At 35.9% G+C, this 27,988-nt stretch overlaps 4 protein-coding genes and 1 long non-coding RNA gene across 6 annotated transcripts; 2 read left to right on the top strand and 3 right to left on the bottom strand.

Moving 5' to 3' along the window:
* Nucleotides 1-7: 7 nt before the first annotated feature.
* On the top strand, nucleotides 8-2,984 carry LOC108205657 (probable WRKY transcription factor 21). Its single transcript, XM_017375656.2, has 4 exons — nucleotides 8-437; nucleotides 760-1,533; nucleotides 1,627-1,752; nucleotides 2,417-2,984. The coding sequence occupies exons 2-4, from the start codon at nucleotides 770-772 to the stop codon at nucleotides 2,559-2,561; spliced, it is 1,035 nt and encodes a 344-aa protein (XP_017231145.1). The 5' UTR covers nucleotides 8-437; nucleotides 760-769; the 3' UTR covers nucleotides 2,562-2,984.
* Nucleotides 2,985-6,128: 3,144 nt separating this feature from the next.
* Nucleotides 6,129-10,129, bottom strand: LOC108207688 (calmodulin calcium-dependent NAD kinase). Its single transcript, XM_017378121.2, has 9 exons — nucleotides 9,969-10,129; nucleotides 9,710-9,883; nucleotides 9,388-9,611; nucleotides 9,237-9,298; nucleotides 8,337-8,558; nucleotides 8,046-8,172; nucleotides 7,189-7,505; nucleotides 6,819-6,963; nucleotides 6,129-6,508 (listed from the first exon to the last, which is right to left on the bottom strand). Exons 1-9 carry the CDS (start codon nucleotides 9,976-9,978, stop codon nucleotides 6,263-6,265), a joined length of 1,527 nt encoding a protein of 508 aa, XP_017233610.2. The 5' UTR covers nucleotides 9,979-10,129; the 3' UTR covers nucleotides 6,129-6,262.
* Nucleotides 10,130-10,674: 545 nt separating this feature from the next.
* LOC108208447 (uncharacterized) lies at nucleotides 10,675-13,025 on the bottom strand. 2 transcript variants are annotated; one of them, XR_010289058.1, is made up of 3 exons: nucleotides 12,470-12,763; nucleotides 11,363-12,354; nucleotides 10,675-11,247 (listed from the first exon to the last, which is right to left on the bottom strand). It is a non-coding gene; the product is annotated as an uncharacterized LOC108208447 (long non-coding RNA). The 2 variants fall into 2 exon arrangements; XR_001804309.2 differs by having other exon boundaries at nucleotides 10,675-12,354; nucleotides 12,470-13,025.
* Nucleotides 13,026-16,127: 3,102 nt separating this feature from the next.
* On the top strand, nucleotides 16,128-22,879 carry LOC108210082 (flowering locus K homology domain). Its single transcript, XM_017381339.2, has 7 exons — nucleotides 16,128-16,263; nucleotides 16,983-17,492; nucleotides 19,940-20,189; nucleotides 20,546-20,694; nucleotides 20,961-21,230; nucleotides 21,788-21,982; nucleotides 22,538-22,879. Exons 2-7 carry the CDS (start codon nucleotides 16,986-16,988, stop codon nucleotides 22,706-22,708), a joined length of 1,542 nt encoding a protein of 513 aa, XP_017236828.1. The 5' UTR covers nucleotides 16,128-16,263; nucleotides 16,983-16,985; the 3' UTR covers nucleotides 22,709-22,879.
* A 1,218-nt stretch (nucleotides 22,880-24,097) lies between these two features.
* LOC108210114 (uncharacterized) lies at nucleotides 24,098-27,325 on the bottom strand. The gene is made up of 4 exons (XM_064087910.1): nucleotides 27,232-27,325; nucleotides 26,960-27,059; nucleotides 25,896-26,669; nucleotides 24,098-25,735 (listed from the first exon to the last, which is right to left on the bottom strand). The coding sequence occupies exons 3-4, from the start codon at nucleotides 26,650-26,652 to the stop codon at nucleotides 24,192-24,194; spliced, it is 2,301 nt and encodes a 766-aa protein (XP_063943980.1). The 5' UTR covers nucleotides 26,653-26,669; nucleotides 26,960-27,059; nucleotides 27,232-27,325; the 3' UTR covers nucleotides 24,098-24,191.
* Nucleotides 27,326-27,988: the final 663 nt, after the last annotated feature.

Below are 27,988 nucleotides of genomic sequence, written 5' to 3'. Positions count from 1 at the left end.
AGGATACAGAGATAAAACAACATGATTGGGAAGAGGAGAAAAAAGAAATAATAAGGTTGAAAGTGGGCCCCCTGCTTTGAAATCTGTGACAGAGATGGCAGTTTCTCCTCTGAACTTCTCTCTGCCTAGACCACCTTGTTTTTTTATAGTACTCCGTTTTTAATGTTAATCCTTCTCTCTTCTCTTACTACTTAAACATTTGTACTTAGAAACTAGTTATACATACACTTCTGTTTATTTCTATAATGTCTCATTCTTCTTCTTTATAAACCCCCGTTTTCTACTCTGTAAATTTTCAATATTCTATATGGATGTTGTGGGTGTTTTAGCTGCGTGACAACAAAGTCTTCTCATTCACACCTTTCAAGTTTCTTTCTTTCACCCTTTGGAGATTGGAGAATCTAGGGCTTTACTGCACTCAAGGTTCTTGAGAAAAGGTCTGTTCTTTGCTATTGTTTCTTGCTCGATTTTCTTTGTTTTCAAATTTTGGTTGATTTTTATGCTTCCCTGCTGAGTCTTTTCTTCTGGGCTGTCTCTGTTGTGCTGAATTTACATAGGATTTTGATCAAAATTTATTCTTTTGCAAGTTTTGTATGTAAAGATGTGATTTTTGCTACTTGTGTTTATGTTTTGTAAGTGTATTTGATTGTGTGTGCTTTGATTATGTGTGGGAGAAGTAGATTTTGTATAGGGAAGTTCTGATTGTTGTTTGGGCCTCCTGGGGTTTTTGTTAATTTTGTTTTTTGTTTTTTGGTTAAGGGTGTCAAAAATGGAGATTGAAGAGGTTAACAAAACTGCAATAGAGAGTTGCCATAGAGTTCTGAGTCTCATTTCAAAGCCTAAAGATCAGATTCAGTATAGGAACTTAGCTATGGAAACTGGGGAAGCTGTGTCTAAGTTCAAGAAAGTTGTATCTATTCTTAATGCTAGTGTGGGGCATGCAAGGGTGAGAAAGGCCAAGAACATTCAAATCCCTTTTCCCCAAAGCATGCTGTTAGACAACCCAATTACTAGAAATGATTATCAGCCCAAGGCACTTCAGCTTCTTCCAACTAATGCCCATGAGATCTCAATTCCTGACATGGGTTCTAATGTTAAAAGCAATTTTACTTTTGGAAATATGCCGTTGGAATTGAGTTCTAATGGCAAAGCCCCAGTACAAATTGTTCAACAAACACCACCACCGTCAAACTATCAATTCCATTTACAACAACAGCAAAAATTTCAGTTTCAGCAGCAACACTTGAAGCAGCAATCTGAAATGATTTTCCGGAAGAGCAATAGCGCCAGTGGCATCAACCTGAATTTCGATAGTTCTACCTGCACACCTTCGATGTCATCTACTCGGTCCTTTATGTCTTCATTGAGTGTTGATGGGAGTGTGGCTAATTTGGATGGTAATGCATTCCGTTTGATTGGTGGAACTCGTTCTCTGGATCAGAGTTCATATCAGCACAAAAGGCGGTGCTCTGCAAGAGAAGATGGTAGTGTGAAATGTGGAAGCAGTGGTAGATGTCACTGCTCAAAGAAGAGGTTTGTACTGCTTTCTCTCTGTAAATGTGGGTTTCATAATTACAGCTCTATGTTGCTGCTGCCTGCTGTCTGCTTATTCCTTTCTTTTTACAGGAAGCATAGAATAAAGAGATCAATCAAAGTACCTGCCATCAGCAATAAGCTTGCAGACATCCCAGTTGATGAGTATTCGTGGAGGAAGTATGGGCAAAAGCCAATTAAGGGTTCTCCTCATCCTAGGTACGCGTTCCTGTAAAATCATTGATTCATTGTGATTTTGCTGACACATTGATATAGTGTCATTTTTTCGGCTGGTCAATATGTCATACCGTCTTTAATTTAATGTTATGGCGTCGTGAAAAAAATTGGATCATGATCTTCTCAAACAAAGTATTGGTGGTGTGGAGAGATTTTTGCCAATCACCATTGTGGGCGTCATAAATATTAATTAATGAGTAATATTAAGTCATCCCCCTCTTGATTATTATTCTTATCATTTTCTCCGGTTTACCACTACATGCAAAATAGGCAACACATTGTTGCATAGAGCTTTCTATCGAGGCAACATTTAACACATTCTTCCTACCTGATGTGTTTTGCAATGGGAATTTTAATTGACACAAACTAAGGATTACACGTAGAAGTTGAAATTGTGTTGTAGGACTTGAAGCAATGAAGGATCATAAAGGAAAGCTAAGACACATCATATTCTATTAATTTCAGCTAGTTTTAGTTGTAAAGTCATGTTTTCATTTATTGCTATATATTGAGCATACAATACTTGTTGACGTGTACTTGTAATGCGTTTTTTCCTGTCAACGAATTGCTGAGAATCTATGCACTCAGGTTACCCCTATATATTGACCAACTGTTTTACCCAAAAACTCTCCATTGGCTTTTGCAGAGGATACTACAAATGTAGCAGCATAAGGGGTTGCCCCGCAAGGAAACATGTCGAGAGGTGCCTGGAAGAGCCGTCAATGCTTATTGTCACTTATGAAGGTGAGCATAATCACCCAAGGATACCAGTCCAAGCAACGACCACATGAAAAACTCGATAGATGGCACATGTGGTGTAACTACAGGTTTCTTAGAATTTCGTTTAAAACTAAAATGTTGGGGAGGTATAGGGGGATACCAAAGGGCTAAGAACTTGTTGGGAATCAGCAGTTCATTGTCGTGAAGAACAATTCGGGTCCAAAATGATTGTCAACTTTTTTTTTCTTCTTTTTTTGGTTTTTTAATTGTTGCAGTTAAAGAATTTTGTTGGAACAGTTCTTTACTAGGGTGTCTTTAAGATTAACTTGGCTGTAACTGTACCTTTTGTATTCCAGCAGTAGCTCTAGTTGTGAAACCTTAGAAATTGGTTGCTTCTATTTTGAGATTATGACGAAAGTCGTTATGCAGCTTTTGCAAGCAAATGCTTGTGGAGATGTTATCCGGTATGCATTTTATTCTATATTTTGGCATTATTCGACATTAGTATGTATATTTTTCTTTTTTTCCCTATATTACTTCATGCCCACTAGAAGGAAAATTTCCTACTGTATGAGGCTTGCTTTCAGCTCGAGGCTTTTCTCCTCGGCTTTTAAGATCATGATTTGGTTTTTTTGATTACTGATCTTAGAAACTTCCAATATATGTCTGGCATGTCACTTGGTAGTGGAACAAATATTAGAGGCAATGTTGAATATATTCCCCAAAGTATAGAATATGTCTATAGTCAGTTGATAAATTATTACACTACTAGATCCACTTGTAGCTTTACTGTGGTACCTTAGATCATCAAATCTTCACGCTTCACTCATTCTAGCATTTCCTTCTATTCTGCATTTGGATATTCTAGTGTTGTAATTTACTCTACCTTTTCAGTTTTTCTATAGAATTGCTTCCTACACACTAGAAAATACTTGATGTTGTAGCCAAAATAGATATTTTTATGCAAATCAATACTTTACAAAATAGGTCCGTGAAGATAGTTGCTTCAACTCAACAACCTGTCTATCATCAATCATGCAAGGCTTCACTTCTTCTATACACAATATGCATATGCTATTTTACTCTTAGTTTTTGGGTCTAAATAATATCCAGTTTTTGCTTAAATAACCTTACTTTTCTATATTTCACCCTCGCGTTCTTTCACCTGGTCCTCAGAGAGCCAGAGAGTAGTCAGCACTCAGCAGATGTACTGGTTTGGGTGTGTTTGATTCGTTCTGATTTAAATCAAGTGAATGTTTGTGTCCAGATTAGTTGGCCAATAAATGCTCCTGCTACTAGTTGTTTATTTTGTGGAGCCACAATCCCCAACAACACAGGACCAAGTCTTGGGGATTCATAAGCAACAATAATGCCAATCAATGTGCTTTGCTTGACTTGCCAAGTGAAAATGACAGTCTTTCCAGCTTAAAATCAGACCATCAGAGAGTTTCTTGTGTACAAATGATTTGTGTGGTGCACTAGAGCCCCTGACTAATGGTTCATAACTTCATTTACCTACTCAAATTGTTATTAAATATAAAAAATTTGCAAAACAGATTTTTGAATATATGATTTAGTGCATAGTTACCTAAAAAGTGGGGTGAGTGGATGATGAATGTGCAGGGAGAATGATTGTATGAGCAGAGGTAAATCTTGTTGATTTGCTCTTAGTCTGCAACTAGTATCCTATAGCAGAGAAAAAGAAGAATTGATGTGAATCTGATTGAGAGTGACCTGCTTTGGCTACTTCACTCTCTGTGCTTCTCTTGAGTAACCTCTGATTTTACATTACACTTCTACTTTCCACACCTTCCTTATCCAAATCATTACACACTGACACTCATACTCAACATGTGTGCATATGCAAATTAGTCAGATTAATATTCTTCTGTCATCTAGCAGAGCATCATGGCCGGAATTTAATCCTCTAGAAGAATACTCGGTTTATATCCGATTTGAAAATATATCTGTATATTATAGTATTTCATATTCGGCAAGAAGAAGCTGCAATTTAGATGGAGAAATTATATAATCCAATCAAATTCAGGAATAATAAATGATTACAAATGTTAGTTGAGCATGAGTCATAAGCCAATTTACTAGTTAAACCATCCATGCGCAAAAAAAAAAAGAAAAAAAAAGGGCATCATAGGGCCCTGGTAACTCGAATGAAAATAAACTGGGCAACACAATAATCGAGAGTAGAAAACGAAAGGCAGCATGATTGTTACAGTATATACTGTCTCAATTTACACAGCCTTCCCATAGACACTAGCTTGTAGAGACCAACGAGTAATACATGTAGCGGAATGATTGATTAGAAAATGCTGTTGGAAGTTTGTCATTTTGAGCACAAATTTGAGTGAGACTCGGCTACGTGTTCGTGACGGGTTATGCTTGGATTATGTTCTCCTCCGAGAGAGATTTCCAATGCATGTTTATTCACTCAAAATGACTAGGGAATGGATGAGTTGTGATGATCCAAAGTTGCTTCCTTAGTAGTGGAAAATTGGAAAAGAAACTTATGTTCCATATAGATTTGAATATGGGCCTTTCCATGGCTTTATATAGTAGAACACATATGAGGTGTTCAACTTGTGTTTAGTAAGTTATGCTCCACCATCTCCGTGCGTGCAGGGGCCGAAAAATTACAGACTAGTTTTGCTGAATTTATTTTTCCACTGGGTTTGGGCTCAATTAAATTGACAGAAATTAATTCTGATTTGATTTCGGAATTAATTGCTTGGTTTAAATTAATTCGTTCTGATTACGGATTTAATTTATAACCGCGTAAATTAATTAACGCGTTTTAATTAATTACGAAGCGTAGCGCACAAGTCTTGCATCGTCTATATATACTCATTATAGATTAGGGTTTGCATTCACGAAAATTACAAAAAATACAGCCTCTCACGTCAAAAAAACCTAGCCGCGTCGATGATAGTTCTGATTTATTGCACAGATTTATTGCACAGATTGTATAACAAATGCAACTGCTATCCCAGCATCAGCTAGCAGGCATATAAGCATGTGAAATTGCCAGAAAAATAAAAAATAATCAAGCTGGTTTGGTGAGTTCTCTTTACCTAAATTTTTCTCAACAGATAACGCAAAAACATTGAGTACAGTATATTTAGCGCAAAAAAAAAAAAAAAAAAAAAAAAAAAAAAAAAAAAAAAAAAAAAAAACATTGAGTACAGTAGCTTATAATTTGTTTTTAAAGGTTACAAATGCGAAGCAGACAAAGACGTCCAAACACATGCTTCATCTGTATTCTGTTCCGTCCAATTTTTTTATATCACCTATGTTCCGTGTAATTTTTTATGTTAGGATTGGAAGTAGAATTTAAGAAAAATATATAAATTATTACAAATATAAGAAAAATTGGGTAAAATAAGAGAATCCTCCATTAAAATATAATAGTATATTGAGAACATTACAGTTTCTGATATTGTATAGCTGATATTGTACACGGACATTTTATATATTTCTCCCGAAAGATTTTGATTTCTAGGATTAAATTCCAAAATTTCATCAACATTATCGAAAACTCTGTCACCAATTTTATGATCGTCCTAAGTATATTGCTGAAATAGTTTGTTTCTGTTCAAGAAAAATCATCTCATTTTCGAAATTCATAGTCTAAACTGAAGAATACATAATATAATGCTGAATTTTTGGGGGAAAAAGTACTAGTACTCTGGTGTGAAAAACAGTGTTTATGAAAATCAAAAGAGAAAATGAAGAGAAAATTGAGTGTTCTTAAAAGTGGTCAAGTCTCCTGTGCAGCCATGTTCTCCACTTGCTGAATATGGAACTTGAGCTCTTGCTGGATGAGCATCCTTGAGGGTGAGAGGACAATGTCATTCCAAACAGCACCTACTTGCATTTCATGACCAGGCTTATAGAGCTCGTGCACCGAGTCGGCTGCTTCGTTCAGCAATCCTATTGATTTTAAACAATGTATCTCCTCTGGATCAACCAGCAGATTCCTTTCTTTGTCCTTCCATCCTATCAACTTCACACACATAATATTGGTGAGTATCAATGCCACCTTCTAGTATAACTAATCCATTATTGTAAATGAAGGTTGTTTCCATAATTAAATACGAGAATATTGTGGGTCGTTGGGAGTCTGACCCGAGTCTCGTTAAGTGACAGATTCTCCCAAAATCTCAAAGTGTTGGGAGGGGGCTTATAAGAATCATATAGTATTCTAACATATAGTTATTGAGTTCGTAATGCTGGATCACTGAATCATATATTATATCAGTAAAATGATAGTTCAGTAATGTTCATGGACTAATTCATCAGGAGTTGAGAAATACCTTAGGGGGACCTTCCAAGGCATTGGTGCAGTATAATCTCGCATTGTCTACTAGGTTGCAGTATGTTGAAAATGCGTTTGCAAATCTCTTATGTGAGGTTAACTGTGATCTTACCCTTACCGCTCGTCTACACATGATAGCTCTCCTGCAAAATGCCGAATTATTCTTCATATAAACTGTAAGGTACTTGTTTATTTTCATCACAGGATTATGATATCTTGATGCTTAACAAGAAAAACTATAGTGGTTTCTTCGACCAGCATGTTTGAAATTATTCGTAAGTACCATGATGGTTGTCTTGAGACTCTGTCAGTTTAACGTTATTCTAGAACAGATCTAATAAGGTTTAAAGATTGTCAAATGAACATACCGTATGCCTCTAACAACAGCCATATAAGCATCACAAACCACTCCAACCAACTCTATTCTGTATGGCCTTCTCTTCTTAGTCCCATCTGGTTCTAGTTCCTCATCACAATGTTCCCAGTAATTTTCAATTACATTTCCATCTTCGACTTTGTAACCAACTCCCATTCTATAACGGCGCCTATGAACATTCCTGGCCATTGTTATTGTCTGGACAACAAAGGGGACCCAGGAGAGAGTGCCATCCATGATTACATCCCGCCCTTCATTCAGTGCTGTAACTAGGAGGGATGATGCAGCATCTGTGGATGATTGGTGTACCTGTTCAAAGTTTTTTGTTAACTATTGAAGTTTCTAAAGTACGCGTCTAACATAAAATCATTTTCAGACAGTTCCCGCAAAATGGAAAAGTATAGGCAGTTAAAATGATCTGCAACATGTAATCACATAAAGCTTCTGGTAGTCGGTTCATTCTTGTGACCTCTTCATTTTGATTTTTGTTTATCTAATTTTCCATAAATATGAAGCATTCTTAATTACTGTAAAGTTGCAGCTTAATTATCTGGAATGACATCTAGTTCTTTACTATAATACTTGCTCACTCCATCCTATTCTGTGAATTTGAACTGGATTTGCAAATTCACCAATTTGCAGATGTATCTTAATCCCTACTTCCTACTTTCTTTCTTATTTCACAATGAAGAAATCTTACTATCAGATTTTCACTCTAACCTAATCCATCATTTTCTTCTATCTCTAATTTTCCTTGAGCATTTTTATTCCTACCTCATTCCATTTCTTCCAATAAATAGCGACGTGATCATACTTTTACTGGTTCAGGTATGGGGATAGGATACGTACCAGTTCAGCTGTTTGAAGCATGTCGTGATGGCCCCTTGAGCTCAGAGCTCTGTAAATCACATCAGACTCCTTAAATGCATCTGCCTCTATTACAACAGCATTCCCTGCTGCTCCTGCCCAGAATGGTCTGCGTATATTCAGAATTCTATTAACTTTACAAATATTTCAGCTAGGGCGTTATACTTCACAACTCTACACTCTACAGATATCATACTCAAATGTTTAATTATTAGACTTATAATAGAAAACCTCAAACATCATATTAACTAATCAGATTGCAGGCAATCTTACTCTTGTAAAATGTCCTTTAGTACAGTACTCTTCCCAGCTCCCATTCCACCACCCATGAAGAGGAGGACAGGGCTTCTGTCTTTATGTGCCATCGGGACCATTACATCTGTACACGTTGAATCGTCATTAGCTGCAAGTCCAATTGCTTTCATTTCCTCCACCAATGTGTTAAACACTCTTGCCACTTTAAGATTCTTTAAGACCCTCTCAAATCTTTGCTCCCTATCACAGTCAAAAACTATAGTAAGATACTTGCAATAGTTGAAGTAACCTGAAGACATTATGGCTTTGTATCTTTTCATGGTAAAATAGGATTATTTTGGTGTTGCTTGTTATTAGAATTGTTTTTCAATTTTGTGATCAGGAATTCCACAACCTTCCTACAGTTATCTACATGTTGAAATGAATTGCTGGAAACATTCCGAGACATTTTGAAGAGTCAGAGACTGTAAGAAGTTATATTTTGAAAGTGAAATAGAACAAAGGACTGTTCATTAAGTTCTCTCTTGCAAGAATTATAATTTACTACTCCAGATCAATTTTCTTTTAAATTTCAAGATTTTCTACTTCTCAAAGAACAGCTCAAAGAACAAGTTAGGCTTGAGACACTTGGTTTCTAATTTTAAGAATGGACCGTTCTTAAAGAGGAGCTGCAAATTTTATGCTTAAAGGTCTACTGGTTTTTCTTAACCTTGCATAAGAGAGGCCTTGAACAGTTTTTTTGCCGCAAACAAGTCATGACATTCTAATCAAGAAAAAAGCCTAAAACAATCAAACATGTACTTTATAAGTAGATCTTGTGTTCAGTTGCGATGAGTATGTCAGTATTTGTTTTAGCATCTTTAGATACTAGCTAACCAGAAGGTCTCTGTTATAACAAGATTAGTAAAAAAGAATCACCTCGTAGCAGCCATGACGATGTGCTTAAACTTCTTCTTAGGCCCTGAACCAGAACCTAACACCTGCAAGAATGTATTAGAAATGAAACAATAGCTATTAGGCATAGAGCAATCCTGTTAAACTTGGCGATGATCTATAAGATCTTCATTACCTGACTGATCATAGTGTGAGCATGCCTCCAGTGGAACGCAAAGTAACTAAGGATGCATCTTTCAAATTCCTCCACAAGCTTTATAAACAAGGAATCAACTTCCGGATCATGAGAAAAGAATGCATAAATATTCTCCTCCACCCCATCCGTTTTTTTGATGTAGTCAGAAGCTAACTTGCACAAATGTGGACAATCTCTTTTGTCCGCGAACCCCATTTGCCTAGCTGCACCCAATTATTGCACGAGGCATCATTATGAATTATTGCACTCAGCACTCGCATACAAATAATATGAATGATCAGGACAGATCAAGAGTTATTACCTACGTAGTGTGAGAACCTTTCAAGCCTCACGGGTTGGCCGGTGTCTGAAACTCTTATCCGAGGGACGATCCTAGAATCTTTGATCCTTTTAAGACGATAATGCATTGCTGCTGCGATGATCAAGCCGAGTGAAGAGGCTAATATGATCTGCGTGTACGTTGATTTGCTGAAATCTGATAACCGAAACAAAAATCGTCAAGATCTTAGAGTGTTTACGTGTGCATACATGTTAAGATACAATAACAGAGATGCGTTTACCTTGCTGCATATCTTGGTTTCACCCAAGAACAAGATGGGAAAAACAAATTCACTGTGATTACGTGATTTGCATGTAGAAATGGAACTAGATTTGTCAGGTGCCTCGATTCTACAGTTGCTTGTTAATCGTAATGTTTGTTTTGGCCATCCGGATAATATGTAAAAATGACACAAACTTCACACCTTCTGCTTAGACAACACAAAATCAGGGAATGTCATTGTGTCACATTTCATAAATAACATCCAAGCATGCATGAGAGTGATGTTTTTTTTTTCTTTAAATAAAAAAAAATGGAGTAAAAATAAATTTTGATTATAGCAATTTTCTATTCTGACAATAAGAAAACTTATCAACTCATATTCTGATTTAACTGAATGTGTTCGTATATATTTCGATGCTTAAAATTAAGCTTTCTTAATGAAATCTGTAGTGGTAGCAAATATTTTCTTATGAACTAAAGTAGATATAATGTTATATTTTATAATTAACAAATTTAAAACTTAGGGGGTGACAACCAGATATCACCAAGTTTTCATAGTAAATTCAATATTATAGAGAACTCGTTATATTTTTCGTAAAAATTTCAGTCAGTGGTATAAAAATTGACACTACAGGAAAATTTCATGAAATTTGTTATTATTGATCTATTTTCCAACGGAATTATATATATACATATTCTTTTTGAAAATTTTGATGACCACAATATCAATAAACTGATCAGGCTTCTGCGTTATAATCCGAAGAATTTGTCATCATGTCAAAAGAGGAAAAAAACAACAAAATTTGTCCAAATAAACAAAGATAAACATCATCAAATGTTCTTGTATGCACAAAGCTTTTCCTGTCAGCTCTGGGCCTTCTCCCATCGATCTAATTCTCCTCGGAGCATGATTGCGAGGGTCATGATATGGCCCCGTAACTGCTGCAGCTTATTAGATCAGTCCCGTCAGAACGGCGTAAGGCACTGAGGATACTTGCCCCATTGACCTTCATAATATATTCGTATATCTTTTATATACTGTATTTAATAGAAAATTTGTTTTACCCCTATGAACGTGGAGCTCGACCTTCCCAACAAAGGCACAAGTTGGAATTCAACTTGTGGCAACAATGTTGTTCTGTTAACAGAATTTTTTTTCCCTATCTAGACTAAAATCTTAGCTCCGTCCTTGCGTCCCGTCAACACAACTCTGAATTAGTGTCACATGTACGGTGCAGGAAGGCCTCGACGTCACATTTACGGTGTAGGAAGCCCAAATCCCCTTGATATTCCTTTAGCTTGAACACAAGTGTTAATTTAATTAAGGCAAAATTATTAACAAGTAGAACCATAGTCCTACGAACTGTGATTTTAAGCATCAAACACTAGTACAACGAAGAAGTTTACGTTTACCTCCTTTGGGCCCCTTCAATCCGCCCATGGCCTAAGAATAGATAGCTTGCGAGGAATAGCCGATCGAATAGGCTGATATGATTGAAGAAACTACTGTTCTTGATTACATGATTAAATAATCATGCAAGAAAGCACCCGTATTCAGCAAGACGTAAAGTTGTTATAGATGGGTATTAAAGCTATGTTTGGCTTTTTGTTTGCAAGATCTTCTTTCTAGACTTTATTTTTTGAGGCCCGACCTACGCTACGCGCACGTACATACGCTGCTCTCTTTAATTTCAACGCGGATAAGTAAATAATTTCGTCGCCTACTTTTTCCACATTTTTTGTTATAACTAATTATGCAGTTAATTAGTCAAAAAGTAATAGGGATAAGCCTAATTATCATGTTTTCTTTAAGATAAAGAGTGATTATGCTTCAACTACCATGTGTTCACACAAGTAATGCATGGTCAGATTAGTTAAATTTTTTGTTAAAAGTTACTGCAAATTAGTGAAAGATTGTAAAAAGGATCAGTGATTCTAAGTTTGTGTGCTTAGATAACTTGTGCACGAAAACAGTGCGACATGTGTAAATGACAGTGAATCAAACATAATCAAGAGCTGGAGTAAAACTAGTCTTGTACAAGAACATTGCAGTAAATAAACTGTTACTGTGTGTTTCCCAGTTTTCAGATTGACAAACAAACAACTTTACTTTGTAAATTACATGAAAGACGGGAAGAGAACTGAATCTGTATCATATAATAAAGAAAGAAGGTAAATTTATTTAATTCAGTTCAAATTTGACCATCTCCGGTATGGTTTTAACGTGATGTCAATGTTTGGTGCTATTGACCTGTCTCAATCTCGTATGAGCCTCTTCCTATACCCGCCCCAGACTATGACAGCTTCAGCCTTCAAGAAGATTGTCTGTCCCTCTGCAACAACTGAAAATAATCCGGATGCAACCTCGATTCGTTCTCAGTGTTCTCAGCTGCAGTCATCCAGCTCTATGTAAAAACATCAAACCACATGAACATAAGCAAATGATTAGTTTCGGAAAATAACTTCAGGACTAGATTTATGACAGTTAAGATTAATAAATAGAAGTCGAACACTACTTACAATTAGCTTTACATAAAAGCGAGACTAATAAAATAGTATTGTAGCTTAGATGAACACTTGGTAAGCATTTCAGAAATGTACAGATCAGAACCTGAAACCATTATCAGATAGATGTAACAGAGACCAGATAATTCTCAGGGTTAGGGGGAATGAAGCCTGGTCCGAGATCATTCCGATGATACACAATCTATATTCCAAACGAAAGATCTCGAACCAGCCGAAATTCCCCTCAACCATGATCAAGCAAAATACTACAAGAGAGGTATATTGTATACTTGGATCTTGCATTGATTAACATGACGATGGTTATTCTTATATACGTAAGGATGAAAAGGCAGAAACCATTAATTTCTTTGGGCCACACCCACGTAGATGTGATGTCCACTTTATACCCCACCGTCAACATGCTATTCACATTTAGCTTGAATGTCAATCACTACATAAATGCAATCAAAATCATTAAAATACTAACCTCCAAAATTCAGTGAATTGGGAGTATAACTTTAATTTCAATTAATTATTTCGAAATTCTGGTTTCGTCACTCATTAAAATATATACCGACACGCAGAAAACACGCACATATCACACTTTTTTCCCCATTCATGACATAATGCATTGTTCGATCTCTTGCACAACTAGCATATAGTACAATTAACGAACCGGTCAACTAACTTAAAGTGTGCTTTTACATAAAAAGGAGCCTACTAATAGTGTTAGGATGGGATACTAATTGGACTTTTACACAATTGTTGTGTATAAAGTGTAATCATGCAAGATCTGTTTAGGTAATTACCACTTTTGTCATAATTGTGGTATACAAGTGGTACAGCTGATATACTTCTTGCAAATTTTGGGTACATGCTGAGCAAGTTTGATTAACACAGGATGCTGATGCCTGCTGTGTTTAATGTTTATTTTCAAGAAAAGAATATGTCTTTTGCTTCCCACTAGAGCATAAAGAAAGGTTCGAAACAAAGAACCTTGTGCATTAAGGTTGCTAATCTGCTATTTGTGATGCCAGGCTTCAGTCCCAAGCTACTAACAATAAAAAATGAAAAGAAATCGTATCGAGTGCACAAGACTGACGCTGTTTCGGAGAAGTTAGTTATATATGCACAGATATATCTTCTTATCATGAAAATCAGAGTTTTCTGTTGCAGTTTTTAAGTTTTTCTGAGGCCACCTTTTCCTGTACGAGCATTCTGATTATCTGGTCTGATCTCATTCATTGGCCTAGAATGTGAATTGGATTCATGTGACAATAAAAAGCAGCGTTTTGTAAAGGAAGCACAAAAAGATAGATATACGGAGACATCAAATTCCAACAGCTCAGTTTCACCTAATGGCACAGAATCCAGAATATGAAACACGTCAATACGGCTAGTATTAAATTATTTTCAGTTGCAAAATGTCAAAAGTGAAGATGGGGATCCACATATGTGAATAGTTGGTCTGTGAACCATGTTCATTACCCGTGAAACTAGTAAAGGAAAGTTGGTGACCTAGAAACAGTCGCACAAATCAAGTCCAAACTTGGGCCTTGTTTTGCTAAGTTTTTTCCGTGGCTTTCCTCTACGGTTTGTGCAAAGAAATAAATCATCAATCAATCATCAATCAATCATCAATCATCAACATATCAATATAAAGGAGAAGCGAGGGGCGTGTAGGTGGCGCCTCTCACATCGCTCTGTTCTATTTTTCTAATTTTCTAAAATTTTTAGATGAAAAATATTAAAAATTAAAACTACCTTTTTTAGTTTCGGGTATATTAGAAACAAGTTTCCGAATCTGATTTTGTTTCGGATTATTTATGGAATACAGTAGTTTGAAAGTTTTAATCTGATTTTGTTTCATATTATTTAATTATGGGAAAGAGTAACACACAGGTCTCTCTGCACCTATAAATACTCCTATAGATTGTAGGGTTTTGAATCATCTAAACACAATCTCCTCTCTTTCAATACCACAACTCTACCTCTCTCTGGTGATAGTTCTCTTGCTTAATTTCTAACTCGGTGGTGCCATTCATCTGCAACGATAAGTGAAGGCTGTTTATATAGTATTAAAAAAGTAAAGGTTGTTCCAAACAAAGGTAGTTATAGATCGCTATGTGGGAGTCGACATATTGAAACAGGGGAAGAAAATATAGTCTTGACATGATATCGATGGATGATATCAATAAATTAACTACCGGTGATGTATGTTTGTTGGTTATTCTTTTATACTACTTATTTTGTTTATTGGACATGTTTGTTGTTAATTTTTATATGATTTACTTTGTATACAGGAAAATATGGTGGAGAAGCGAGGGGTGTGTAGGTGGCGCCTCTCCCATCGCTCCGTTCTATTTTTCTAATATTCTGGAATTTTAAGATGAAAAATATCAAAATTTAGAACTGCCTTTTTTAGTTTCGGGTATATTAGAAACAAGTTTCAGAATCTGATTTTGTTTCAGATTATTTACGGAATATAGCAGCTTGAAAGTTTTAATCTGATTTTGTTTCAAATTATTTAATTATGGGAAAGAGTAGCACACAAGTCTCTCTTCACCTGTATCGTGAGGTTTTGGATCATCTAAACACAACCTCCTCTCTCTCAATACTACAATCTCACATCATCTAAACACAATCTCCTCTCTCTTAATACTACAATCTCACAGATTTAAGTTAGGTTTTTTGTGCACAATAGTAAATTCAAAAAAATTGGCGAAAGGTGATAATGTAAGAACATGATTACATTTAAAAAAAAACACAAATAAAATTAAGATTCGTCGTGCTTTAAGTTGTTAATTACCTGTATATATTTATTTTCATTTTTTTTCACCATGAATTATAGTCCAGTTTTGCAATTTTATATATTAGTATTGGTATTACATCAAGATTTTTATAATATAAAATTTTTTTATCCTACAAATATTAATTTTGAAACGTTAATATAGTTTTTATAGACACCACAAAATTATTTTATTCTACAAATATTAATATTGAATCATTAATATAATTTTTATAGGCCGCCGCAACGCGTGACTTCTCAACTAGTTATTTCACAAGATGGAAATTGTAATTTCTTTTAAGAGCTATTTTATAAAAAGTAATTTCAAATATACGATTTGCCACTGTTATAATTATATTATATTTGCAATTTATCGACCAGAATCAACTAAGCATAGTACAAGTTTGTAAAATACTTTTGAGATTTGGATATTTGTTAATACTAAGCGCACACTAATTTTAATTTTTAATATGTCATTTAAAGTTTTATTATACTTACGAGCCTAACTGTGTAATATGAATTTTAATATGTACTTTTGTTGCATAAGCGGTGATTGTATAAATAACATGTATTTTATTAGTTAAAATATATAATTTTCAAAATATAAATCTTTTACTGGATCTAAATAACAAGTTTTATGTTAATATTATTAAAGTTGTTAATTACATTTTTGATTATATATTCTGCACAGTTATACATAAATTATTAGAAACTTAAATATAAATATATTCTAATAATTATGTTCATTAAATATATATAATAATATTTACTTGCTATTATTAAAATAAGTCGTGTAAAATATATTTCAAATGAAAATAGATGTCAATAAACCTAAGTTTTATAAAATCCGGGATAATTTTGTAAATAACACAACTTGGAGGACTCGGATGAAATTATCCAAACATCACACAAACAAAAAACACACGCACAAAAGGTTTCGCAGACGCAGTTTTACAGCCTCCACAGTTTTTGCAGCTCACTCCCTACTCTCTTTGTATCGCTAGATTAATCAATCAATCCTGTAAGTCTCTGTTTCTATCTATCAACATACTTGTAATTCTGCATTTCAATTTGTATCATATCATGTTTAATTCACTTTTTACCGTTCAATTTCGTGGTTGTGTTAACTCTTAAAAGTTTCTAGGGTTTCTGAGCTTCTTGTATTATACTTACATGTTTGTAAATGTGTTTCAATTGCTTACTGTGCGTATGTTGTTAGGTTCATTTACAGCTTATATGACATTGCTATCTCTAGGGTTTATATGTACGGTTTTTCTATGGTGTGCCCAAGGGCACACACTAAGCACTAAAACTTATAAATTTGGGAGATTTTGATTGGCTTACACTCTTTAATAATGATGGCCCCCCTTGCATTTACAACAACCACACCAATCAAATCCCTCCAATTTTATAAATGTTAGTGCTTAGCATGTGCCCTTGGGCACACACTAGACAAACCCTAAATATGTATGTGTGTGTGTGTGTAAATTAATTAATTACACTAGGCTTTAATTGAAGTAGGCGTTGAGCCTTTAATTGAAGGGGATTAATTATTGTGTTAAGAGTTGTGTCTAAGTTGTCTTGCGCGATACCGGTTGTCAATAAATATGATTATATTTTGATACGCTGGTACTTTATTTTTCTGGAGGGCGGAAAGATTTCCGACTTCCAGATGTTCTATGGTTTGGTTGTCTGTAGTTGAAGTAAGATTCTAATGTGATTTTAATTTGTCTTGCACAGAAAATGGCTGAAGAAAACGTTGGAGAACAGGAAATTAGTAGTATGCCTGAGGTGGGTGTTGTGCCAGAAGTGGGTGGTGTACCTGATATGGTCGGCGTCCCTGAGAAAGAAAGTGTTCCTGAATTGGGTGGTGCCCCTGATACAGAGGTTGTTCCTGAGACGGAGGGTGTGCCTGGCACAGATGGTGTGCCTGGCACAGATGGTGTGCCTGAATTGGGTGGTGTGCCTGAGACGGGTGATATGACTGAGACAGGTGGCCTGAGTAATGATTCAAATCCACCTGAAGTTCATGAGTCCGAAAGTGATCAAAAAGGTGACAGTGCCGTGAACAATGACAGCGAAAAGAAATGGCCTGGATGGCCTGGAGAGAATGTTTTTAGATTGTTAGTTCCCGTGCAAAAGGTTGGCAGTATCATTGGGCGAAAGGGGGAGTACATTAAAAAAACTTGCGAGGAAACTAAAGCCCGCATTAAAGTTCTTGATGGTCCTCCTGGGACCACTGAAAGAACAGTAAGTTTTGTATAAACATAATCTGTTTTCTGTTTATGTCTTTGATGATGTTGTCCGAAATAACTTAGTGTCATTTGTGGACATGGTTTATTATTATTGTGTTATTACAGTAGCTTGTTTGTCATATTTGGTCATGGGTAATGACTTAATGATGAGATATCGGATAGCATAATGCTAATTGTTGGCTTATTTGGTTCAGGCTTTTTAGCTACGTAATTTCTATCTAGTCAATATGCGTTCACTCTTTTATTTATTGCTATCTGCTGGGCCTTTTATCTATGTGCCTATTGGCTATCGACGACTTGTTACATTGACTCTCTTCCAAGGAGTGTATCATCCTTGTTGGTTACTTGATTTCCTTGTGCTTGTAATACGCACGAGGTATGACATCCATTTTAGACACTTCAGATGATCAATATTTTAGAACTTAGCAAGTTGATAAAGAAAAACTGCACTCAGTATTGTTTGGATGCCATCTGTTGATGATATATACATGTCGGTAATGTGTTGATATTAGAATAGAACAACTTCAAAATATATGTGAGATACAAAAAATTTCAATGTGAAGAACCGAAGAACTATTGTGACCTTTTAATTCTGACATCGTTGATTCATTAGCTGCTCACCGGACTGAACTTTTGTTGTAGGATATAATCTATAAATTGTCCTCTAACATATCAAAATAGTATATTATAAGGCTTACTTCTTGAGTCATGTACATATACCCAACATATGATACTGCCATCTACCATATAAAAATGTATTCCACCATTGCTGCTTCTTCGTGTAGGCTTATATGTTGTACTTGTACATAAAAACAAGCCTCTTCGTAAGATTTCCCTGTTTGTAAATGTAAATTCTATTAATATTTATTTTATATTTGATAATTAAATTTGAGAAACTTTATTTCTGTGAATGCTAGATAAATTATAAAATTTGTGAAAGAAGTTAAGATATATTAAGCGAAGATGCTGCTGAAATTGTGCTTGTCATATATGTGTAGACATTTGTTCTACGGATTATTTAAGATATTCGGAGAGTTGCACCTTTCAGAATAGTGCTTACTACTTGATATAACAAAAACAACTTAGCATCCGTGATGTTGAAAGCAATGGCTAAATTCTCACATTTAAGGAGACATGTATGCCGTAAGATAAAAGATGTTTAGAAACCTAAACTACTGGAACTGAGAACCAACAGATTAAACATAAATGAAGTATACTCATGGTAAGTAACCTAGATGAATGTGTGCAGGTTCTTGCAAATATAAAGCAAACTGCCATCACCAAAGTGGCATCACATTAGAAGAACCAAAGTGCAGATTGCAGTGACAGCAATCGATCATTATGAGCGCTGAAAAGTTCTTGTGACTGAAGTGTAAGTTGAACCTTGTGTGGATATTTGTGCCAAGTATAATGAAGCTTAGAGATCTGGTAATTCGGTTGTCGACTGTCGGAATTTGGTGCACTTAATTAAAGAATAGAAGTCATGACTCATGAGTATTATAACGAGAGTGAAGCTAAAACATTCGAACAAGAGCGGAAGAATTTAATGAAATTTATGAACAATGAAGACAAGCCATGAAAATTTCAAGGCATTAATTAAACGATAATTCCGAGTTACAACTTATAGAGATTACTAAACAGATATATGCATATGTTTTAGGTAAATAGAAATTTGATAAGTTTCCTAAGATAAGCCATTAAAATTTCAGGGCATTAATTAAACAATAATTCCGAGTTACAACTTATAGAGATTACTAATCAGATATATGCATATTTTTTAGGTAAATAGAAATTTGATAAGTTTCCTAGTTCTAATTTGATATTTATTTACATTTAAGGGATGAAAGAAATTATTCCTATTGACAATGATATAGTAGTTTAGTGTAACGAATAGGAAGTGTGCAACATCATAGCTATTTGGAGTCCATATACATTTTTGGTGCCATCTTTGAGTGAGAAGTTGCGGGAAAAATCAAAGATAACTAGATAGTCCAACAGTAACAGTACCTCACTCTCTTTTCAAATCTATCTTTTTAATATTAATTTGTACTATAGGGCCCTATGCACTATCTTGTCACTTTGCACCGGGCATGGTCCCAATATTTTTATGCTTATAATGAAGACCTGAAGTATTAAGTGCAAATAAAGTGACATCGAGCCACTAGCCTAAAAGCTGTCACTTTCTTCCGGCCTTGGTTGCATACTATTAGGATGTAGTAGGTAACAAACAACTTATACAGAATAGTTTATTTTTCTTCCCCTAGATAAATCTGGTTTTGTTACGATTCGTTAAAACAAGATATTTTGATGGGTACATGTGTGTGTAGTTAACCTGTAGGATTGTGTGTTTGACTAACAAACATTTATGCTCAAGTCTGCAACCGAATAGCTAAATTGTAAAACATTAATGCTGATTACAATGTTATGTACTTGTGATGTTAGGTTATGATTTCTGCGAAGGAATTGCCAGATGTTCCCACTCCTCCTGCTGTAGATGGTTTACTGAAAGTTCATAAACGTATTGTTGATGTTGATGCCGATCCATCTCAGGCTCCACCTGGTACAGGTGGAACAGTGTGCACAAGAATGCTTGTTGCTGCCACACAGGGGGGAAGCCTGATTGGGAAGCAAGGTGCCACTATAAAGTCTATACAAGATGCATCAAATTGTATTATTCGAGTTCTTGGAAGAGGTACTCTAGAATTCCTCCTGGTTTTGTTCAATATGAAAAATCAATGGTTCTTTCAGCCTATTGAATATAATATGCTCTCTCAGCATCCCCTTCCTCGCGGGGGAAAGCTGCTTTCAGTATATATTGCTTTAGTTTATTATCAGATCTCCATCTGCAGTATAATATAGGGGTGTGTGTGTGTGTGTGTGTGTGTATCTGTTCAGTTGCCTTATGTATGACTATTTTCCAAATCACTGAATGACAAATGAGTGCTTATAAAATAATACAGTTCTCTTTCTATATTTAATCTTTACATCTTTCATTATCTCTGAACTAGCTCTTAATGGCTATAACTTGTTTTGAACAAATTTCTACAGAAAATCTGCCAGTTTTTGCTCTTCCAGATGATGGTGTCGTTGAGGTACAGGGAGAGGCCGCAGGAGTACACAAGGCTATCGAACTGATTGCAAACCACCTCAGAAAATTTTTAGTTGATCGGAGTGTGATAGGAATATTTGAAATGCAAGTATGACCCTCATCTGATAATACCAAAAAATTATCTGGTTGACGCACACATACATGATACACACATTTATGCACATGTAGAGGTGAAAGCTAGGCGTTGTGAAGCCATCTAAGCCACTTAAAAAAAATGGGGAAAAATGTTTTTTTAAATCTATTTATCCCTCAAAATCTTATAATTAGATGTTCTCCAAGCCATCGTCTACAAAAAAATATATAATTGTTATTAGACCCGAATAATGGTTCTGTTGTTTCGCACTTGGTGGACAGATGCAATCGCCAAATACTCATGGTAATCAGGACGCACCACCTCCACAGTCTTGGGGGCCTCAAGTTTATGGTATGAATGCTGGTGGTGGGCATGGATTTGCTCCAAATCATCAATATGCACCACCACCACGTCAGTTTGACAACTACTATCCACCAGCAGATATGCCTCCGATTGAAAAGCAACCACGAGCAGGACCACCAGCATATGGCAGGGATATGTCAATGGGAACGCAACCAAATATCCAATCACATCAATCAATGGTCACAAAGGTGTATTCATTGAACCAAGATCTGCTATCAAATACAATTTATTAATCTTAATGCTTACTACCATTTTGACCATGTATGTGAATTGTCAAGTGCATTATCCGCTTCCCACATTGAAACATTTGGGCTAGTATGTGCACTATCAGATTATGATATATTAGGGGTCTGTGTTGGGCATCGTATATTAATTAAGTTGCATTTGGGCCACTGGACCAAGATTTTTAGAATTTGGATTGTGGATAGAGCAAGATCCTGACCTTGGCATTAAATTAGGTGTATGTGGCATTCCTGTAAACCTTATATTTGCAGTTCAATTCCTTCAATGCATTTCCTGGTAAATTTTCTTTTAGTGTAATTAAATTCAGTCTGAAGTGGCACGGACATTTATATGCTTGTTGGATATTTTAGTGGATCCTTTTTAATGTTAGCTTCTAAAATTTTTTATTGGCCTAAAGAATTGAATCTGGTCATTGAACAGCAAAGTGCTGCGTACTAAATTGATTTGTATGCTGTGTTGTGTGCCAAATCTTAGAGATATTTATAGCGGGTGTTTATTTCAGGTCTCTCGCAACATGCAAATTCCACTTACATATGCAGATGCTGTTATTGGAGCCTCTGGGACAAATATTAGTTATATTAGACGTGCCAGTGGTGCAACTATTGCAATACAGGAAACAAGAGGTATTCCGGACGAGATGACTGTCGAGATAAATGGATCTGCATCAGAAGTTCAGACTGCCCAGCAGTTAATACAGGTATCCTATTCCTTTAAGAAAGTAAAGATAGACGTGTCTACATTCTGGCGCTGTTTTTTTTCTGGATTTGGCAAGTGTTCCTAAAAAATGAGTTTACACCGCTGTATTGTCAATTGACATCAAGTTACTGTTTTACAATATTTGACATCAATTTACTGTTTCACAATATTTCGGTTTTGATGTCCTACTACCTAAGATGCTGGTATCTGTGGACGAGATACATTACTTAGCATTAAATTATACAAATATGGCACTGTAAAGTTTTAGGTTGAATTTTTGTTTGTCCAAATTTGTCTGATTTACACATTGCGTGTTTACTCTGTTCTTGGTATTGTTTTGAGTTTTTATTATGATATTAAATCGAAGGATTATAACACAATATAGATGGGGAACCATTTATTATATATACACACAAAAAATGTATCTGCATGTGCATGTACACTTGTGTTTTTTATATTAGTAGCTAGTAGGCCGGCCACATGAAATTCTGTTGTATTTTATGTAAGGGTACTAGTCATATCTTCATTCAATGGTCTTGTCGTTTAAATGTTGCAGAACTCGATTGCTCAAGCTGCAAATGCTGCACAAAACGCTCCAGCTGTCCCTGGCCAAGGATATAATCCTTATCCCAATCATGGACCTGGATATCTACCTCAACAACAAGATGGTGCTGGTCATGCACCTGCTGGAGACTATGGCTCTGTCTATGGGAACTATGGCTATTGAAGTTGACATTATATCCATTTACCAGAAGAAGAAATGTTGGCAGTTAGGGAATGTTGTACTGAGATGTTACGGTTAGGAATACTTTTGTTTTATTATTCTAGATACTTAATTTTTTCTCTCTCTCTTTCGGTTTATACTTTAATTTTCATTTTAAACTTTAAGTTTGTCCAAGTTTCGGAGACTGGTTTGATTCTTTAGTCTGCAAATTGTATTCTGTTAAAACACCATCCAATGCTGCCCGTGTTACAGTATCTTTTATGGATGTAAGTATGTAACCTCTAAATTCTCTTGAATCCCGGGCCACCATACAAGTCCCACCCCACCCTGAGACCACCTTGCAGTTTTCATTGATCAAGTTTCTCCGAGCAACAGAGCAAGGGATTAGCTTCTTATGTTGCCTTGTCTTTCTGTTTTCTGTTCTTTTTTTGAAGCTAAGAACATCAGTATCAGTCCTTTTGGTTGGACCAGAACTCATAATTTTGCTTGTGTTTATTTTTTGGTGTCATTAGAATACTATGTTTCATGCTCCATGGTCACCCAAAAAAAAACATAAAATACAAAATTGAATACCAGTCAATCAGTCATACCAGGTCGAGCCTTAAAAGATTGATCGAGTTTGTATCTTCCGTTTCATGAACAAAAGAATTTGTCAAGTTTGACAAATTTTTATTAACTTAACTTTTTTAAAGTAATCAGTTTCACTATTATTTTGTTTGAAACTAAGTTATTAATTAATTTAAATCAAGCAAAGGCCCCCCGGATGTAGCAAAACTCAAAAGTAATGTCCAAAATAATAGAATTGGGAGAAATGACCTCAAATGTCATTTATTAAAGTTGGATAATTTAGCATTTTGGTATTTGGACGAAAACGCGAGATGATATTGCGTTTGATTCGATAAACCCTACAAAACGTAAGGTGATCTTGCGTTTTGTATTGTAAAATGATAGATGCCGGCCATATTCTCCGATACTGTATTTGGGATTATTTACTTTTGATTTGTGACAAGGTGGACCAATACAGCACCCCTCTAATTTTCCCCTTCCAAGAAAATGCGGATCCTTGCTTACGATTATTTCCGATGCTCATGTTCGAATTTATTATTTACAGAACTCTGTGTTCCCTCTAATTACCTCAAATGAAGGTAGTTTTTTTTAAGCGACTGTTAGTGCCAAAAGGATCAAGAGAAAGTGAAAAAATTATTGTCTTTAATTTTTGTATCACAATGTAATTACAACAAGAAGTCTTACTGGTACTATTATTACAAGATGTCCAGAGGCACCCATCATGAAGACAGAAGACAAGTCCTGTTGTTGTACTATTACATACACACTTCCTAGTCTCATTGTAAACAATATTAACATATAGAGTAGCAAACAGCCAAACACATATTCATTTAAACCTCCAATATATAGAGAAACTTTCTTCTTTCTTCTTCATTTTTTACAAAAATAAGAAAATTACATATTTCTGTATTATTAAAACCTAAATAGGGGCTGAACAAGTTGTTCTAAAGTGCCCAGTCTGGTTGCATCGGCTGCAATGCACAACCCGCTTCACACGACCTTTATCTTCTGCACGTACTCGTCTTTTCCTTGGCCTTCCTGGTGGTCGAAGTGACTTTGGCGGGTTTATCAGAATATCAACAGCTTCAGATCCCTCTGACATCTCCCTCCACAGGCTCCTGTCCGGAACAGGGTGCAACGTCTGAGAGTACGTTTTGCGGTAATTTACTACTGTAAAACAGCTCTCAGTAAATCGATGAACATTTTGTCTACAAGAGAGGAGAGCTGCAACTGCATGAGAACATGGAAGACCATACAACTGCCATCCTCGACATAGACAACACCGGTTTCGAATATCCACAATATTACTTCCTTCATGAGATATGACTTCGAATTCTGCCTCATTAGCTCGGAGCACTTGATAAGTTCGTGCATGCTCAAGAGCTTCTGATACACGTCTCTCAGCACCAGGTACAAGTATAGATGTCCACTGCGTACTAACTTCCCGTCTCTCATTAAACCAAGTCATCAGTTGTCTGCGGATGCACTCCATCATTTGAATTATTGGAAGCCCCGAGGCCTCAAGTATCCATGTATTCAATGATTCAACTATGTTGGCAGTCAAGTGCCCGAATCGCGTACCCTCAAAATATGCAGTGGCCCACAAACGGGGTGGGATCCGACGGATCCAATAAGCAGCTTCCTGTGATATCTCTTCAATCTCCAAAATTTTCCCTTCATATTCTATGACCGTAAGAGCACTAGCAGCTTCCCAAAGAAGGTTAACAAGCACGGCATTGTTAAACTCTTTTCTGAAACTTTCTGTGAGATGATGCATACAGAATCCATGGAACGCAGTTGGGAAGTTCACTTCAACTCCATCAACAATACTTTTTTGCCTGTCAGATAAAATTGTAAGTTTAGGCATGTTCTCAGTGTTGATTTCTAACAGGTGATGTAACTCAGAAAGGAACCACATCCAGTTATCATCATTTTCATCATCTACTACCCCAAATGCCAATGGAAAGAGTGCACCCTCACCATCAAAACCAGTAGCAAATAGCAATGTTCCAAGGTACTTGCTTTTCAAAACAGTCCGATCAAGCCCAATCAGTGGCCTACATGCATTTAAGAAACCATATATCGAGGCCTGAAACGAAACAAACAGGCGTTGGAAACAACTATCCGTAGAATTTACATAAACTGATGCAATGCTTCCAGGATTGGTCCGTCTGATTTGTTCACAGTATTGTGGAAGTAGACGATAATCTTCTTCAAATGACCCTCGCAGGGAAGCCATGATACGTTCTTTTCCTCTCCAGGCTTGTTTGTATGATAAAGTGATTCCGTGAACACGATGGATCTCTTCTAGTATCTCCTTTGGCTTGCATTGAGGATTTTCCTTAAGGTGCTGTTCCACAGAACTTGCGACCCACTGGACCGAAGCTTGTTGATGACCAAGATGAGCAATTCCACCACAGTTATGTTCGGCATGTATTGTCCTAATTGTGAAGGTAGGAACACCTAGAAGTTTTGCAACATGTGTTTTCATCAGAAAGCAATTATGAGGACAGTAACTTCTTGATAACTAGAGGAAACGCCTAAAGATACCAAACATCAAAAACAAATGCAAGATAAATACCTATGGAGGCTTATCTTTACAGAAGACAAGACAAAGAGGTACCTGGTAGTTTTGCAGCATGAATCCTCCAAGGGCATCCCTCACTTGCACATTTAGCGGTGAAGCGAGTTTTATCAGATTTAACTGTTTGTATCTCAAAATGGAGAGCAATTGCACAGTCCCTCAGTGCCCTACGACAGTTCTTGACATCAGGAAACTCTTGCCCAACAGCCAATTCATGCGTAGGAGCAGGAACAAGGGTTCGATTTTGCATAATTGGAGTAGTAACCACAAGCTGAGACAGATCCATATTATGATTTTGGTGGACAAGATCCAAGTGGTCATTAAGTTCATGGTTCTCTACAACAGTCAAACCATGATTTGCAGATATATCTAGGTCGTGGTTTTCTGCAGAGACAACCATTTGATGATCATGTTGATCCATCCCAGTATCATCTCGATCCATACCTTGGCCATTTTCTCCACCAGGATCTATGACATTTCCATTACTATTCTCATGATCATATCCAGTATCATTTTCATCATGGTGATCATATTCATTTTCATGTCCATGGCCTTGGCTCTCACCATGAGGTAAACCAAATTCATGGTCCAGCAGTAATTGACGATCATGACCATGGCCTAGTTCTAAATCATTATCACCGTCCTGTCCCAAATCTAGATCGTGCTCTTGTTCGTGTTCACTGGTCTGTCCTAATCCTCCCATATCTAGATTATGATCATGGCTTAATCCCATATGCTGATTCTGTACCATTGGCATGTCTCGTCTTTGCCCAAGAACAAGATCATAGTTAGACATGATCTCCAAAATTATCACTGCTCAAAGATGCAACAAAAATAACTAAAGAAACCTGTTTAAAAAAATAACACAATAAGCCGAATCCTCACCCCAAAATAATAACTATCTAAGCTTAAAGATCCACCCTTTTAAGTTTTATCATCAACACACACACACACACACACACTCATTACCAAAAAAAGAAACCGTGATATGACTATACAAAAGATTGAAACTTTATGAATTTGACATTAATCCAATATAAAAGGAAACAAAACAGACAAACAAATTAAGCTAAAAAAAAAAAAGAGAGAGTAAGCAAGCTCACCCAAAACTGTGAAAAATAGTTGTTGAAAAGTGTGGCAGATAGCAGCTTTAAAGTTTAAACAGTTGGAAGATGAGATGAAAAGAACCCGGATCAAATCAACCTGCACAAAGAAAAGAGCCATATGATCAAGCAATCAAAAAACGAAGTCAAGAAGCTCTCTTTATACTTGCAAATGTAAAATTCAGAAAAACATATGTGTAATGTGTGTGGAAAAAGAATTTGATTTTGGGCGGGCATGTATACTATATATCGGGATGGGGAAGTACAATTACCGGGAGAGAGAAAGAGTCAGAGAGAGTATATGGGGGTGGGGAAGTAAAATTACCCGGGAGAGAGAGAGAGAGAGAGAGAGAGAGATGCACAGGGGTGGAAAGGGGAAATCAGAAAAAAACGAGATGCGGGGGAGGGGCAAAAGGGCAGCAAACAAAGCAATTACCTGATTTTTGGGGTGGAGGACTACGGGGCATCTTTCTTCATTGTGCAATGCCTAGGGTTTCTATCCATCCCATGGGTGTTATGGTCATTTCACTTATATGTCTTTTCTTTATTTCTTTACTTTACCCACTCCACCCTCACTCTTTTTTTTAATTAGTAACAATAACAAAATTTTGCTATATTCATGTGCTGTAGAGCAAAATTTGGATCAGTTAATTTTTTTCTAAATAAAGTTTTGATAAATTTATATTATTTGATTAAATACATTTTTTCTGAATTACAATCATAAATGTTAATAGTATATTACTTTTATTTTGTAATATTTGGAATTAAATATTTCCTGACCCTGTAAAAAAATTATTTAATTCAGGTAGTTGATCATGATTACGAGAGAAGGTAAAATTTTCGGTTGCCTTACGATTTTGTCCCCTTGGCTTACCTTACGGAAACAGGTCAGTTAATTCTAAAAAATATATTAATATGTACTATTTTCAAAAGTAAGGAATCTTGAACACCTATAAATGCTTATTCTTAAAAATATCATATAAACATAATTTTTTCACGAAATAAACTTTTATTTTCATTAAAAATATG

The sequence above is a fragment of the Daucus carota genome, chromosome 2 (genome assembly GCF_001625215.2).
Source record: "Daucus carota subsp. sativus chromosome 2, DH1 v3.0, whole genome shotgun sequence".
In the NCBI taxonomy this organism is placed as follows: Eukaryota; Viridiplantae; Streptophyta; class Magnoliopsida; order Apiales; family Apiaceae; genus Daucus; species Daucus carota.
Note: the sequence above shows the minus strand (reverse complement) of the source record. Positions and strands in the feature narration are given on the sequence as shown.

What these genes read in the sequence shown, in the direction of transcription:
- LOC108205657 (XM_017375656.2), top strand. Translation starts at nt 770, where the DNA reads ATGGAGATTGAAGAGGTTAACAAAACTGCAATAGAGAGTTGCCATAGA. An exon ending in TGTCACTGCTCAAAGAAGAG is followed by an intron (nt 1,534 to 1,626) that starts GTTTGTACTGCT and finishes TTCTTTTTACAG; the next exon opens with GAAGCATAGAATAAAGAGAT. An exon ending in AAGGGTTCTCCTCATCCTAG is followed by an intron (nt 1,753 to 2,416) that starts GTACGCGTTCCT and finishes TGGCTTTTGCAG; the next exon opens with AGGATACTACAAATGTAGCA.
- LOC108207688 (XM_017378121.2), bottom strand. An exon ending in CTCACACTATGATCAGTCAG is followed by an intron (nt 9,299 to 9,387) that starts GTAATGAAGATC and finishes ACATTCTTGCAG; the next exon opens with GTGTTAGGTTCTGGTTCAGG. An exon ending in GCTGTTGTTAGAGGCATACG is followed by an intron (nt 6,964 to 7,188) that starts GTATGTTCATTT and finishes GGCATTTTGCAG; the next exon opens with GAGAGCTATCATGTGTAGAC.
- LOC108210082 (XM_017381339.2), top strand. Translation starts at nt 16,986, where the DNA reads ATGGCTGAAGAAAACGTTGGAGAACAGGAAATTAGTAGTATGCCTGAG. An exon ending in ATCAATCAATGGTCACAAAG is followed by an intron (nt 21,231 to 21,787) that starts GTGTATTCATTG and finishes TGTTTATTTCAG; the next exon opens with GTCTCTCGCAACATGCAAAT. An exon ending in CTGCCCAGCAGTTAATACAG is followed by an intron (nt 21,983 to 22,537) that starts GTATCCTATTCC and finishes TAAATGTTGCAG; the next exon opens with AACTCGATTGCTCAAGCTGC.
- LOC108210114 (XM_064087910.1), bottom strand. Translation starts at nt 26,652, where the DNA reads ATGTCTAACTATGATCTTGTTCTTGGGCAAAGACGAGACATGCCAATG. An exon ending in TCATGCTGCAAAACTACCAG is followed by an intron (nt 25,736 to 25,895) that starts GTACCTCTTTGT and finishes CAAAACTTCTAG; the next exon opens with GTGTTCCTACCTTCACAATT.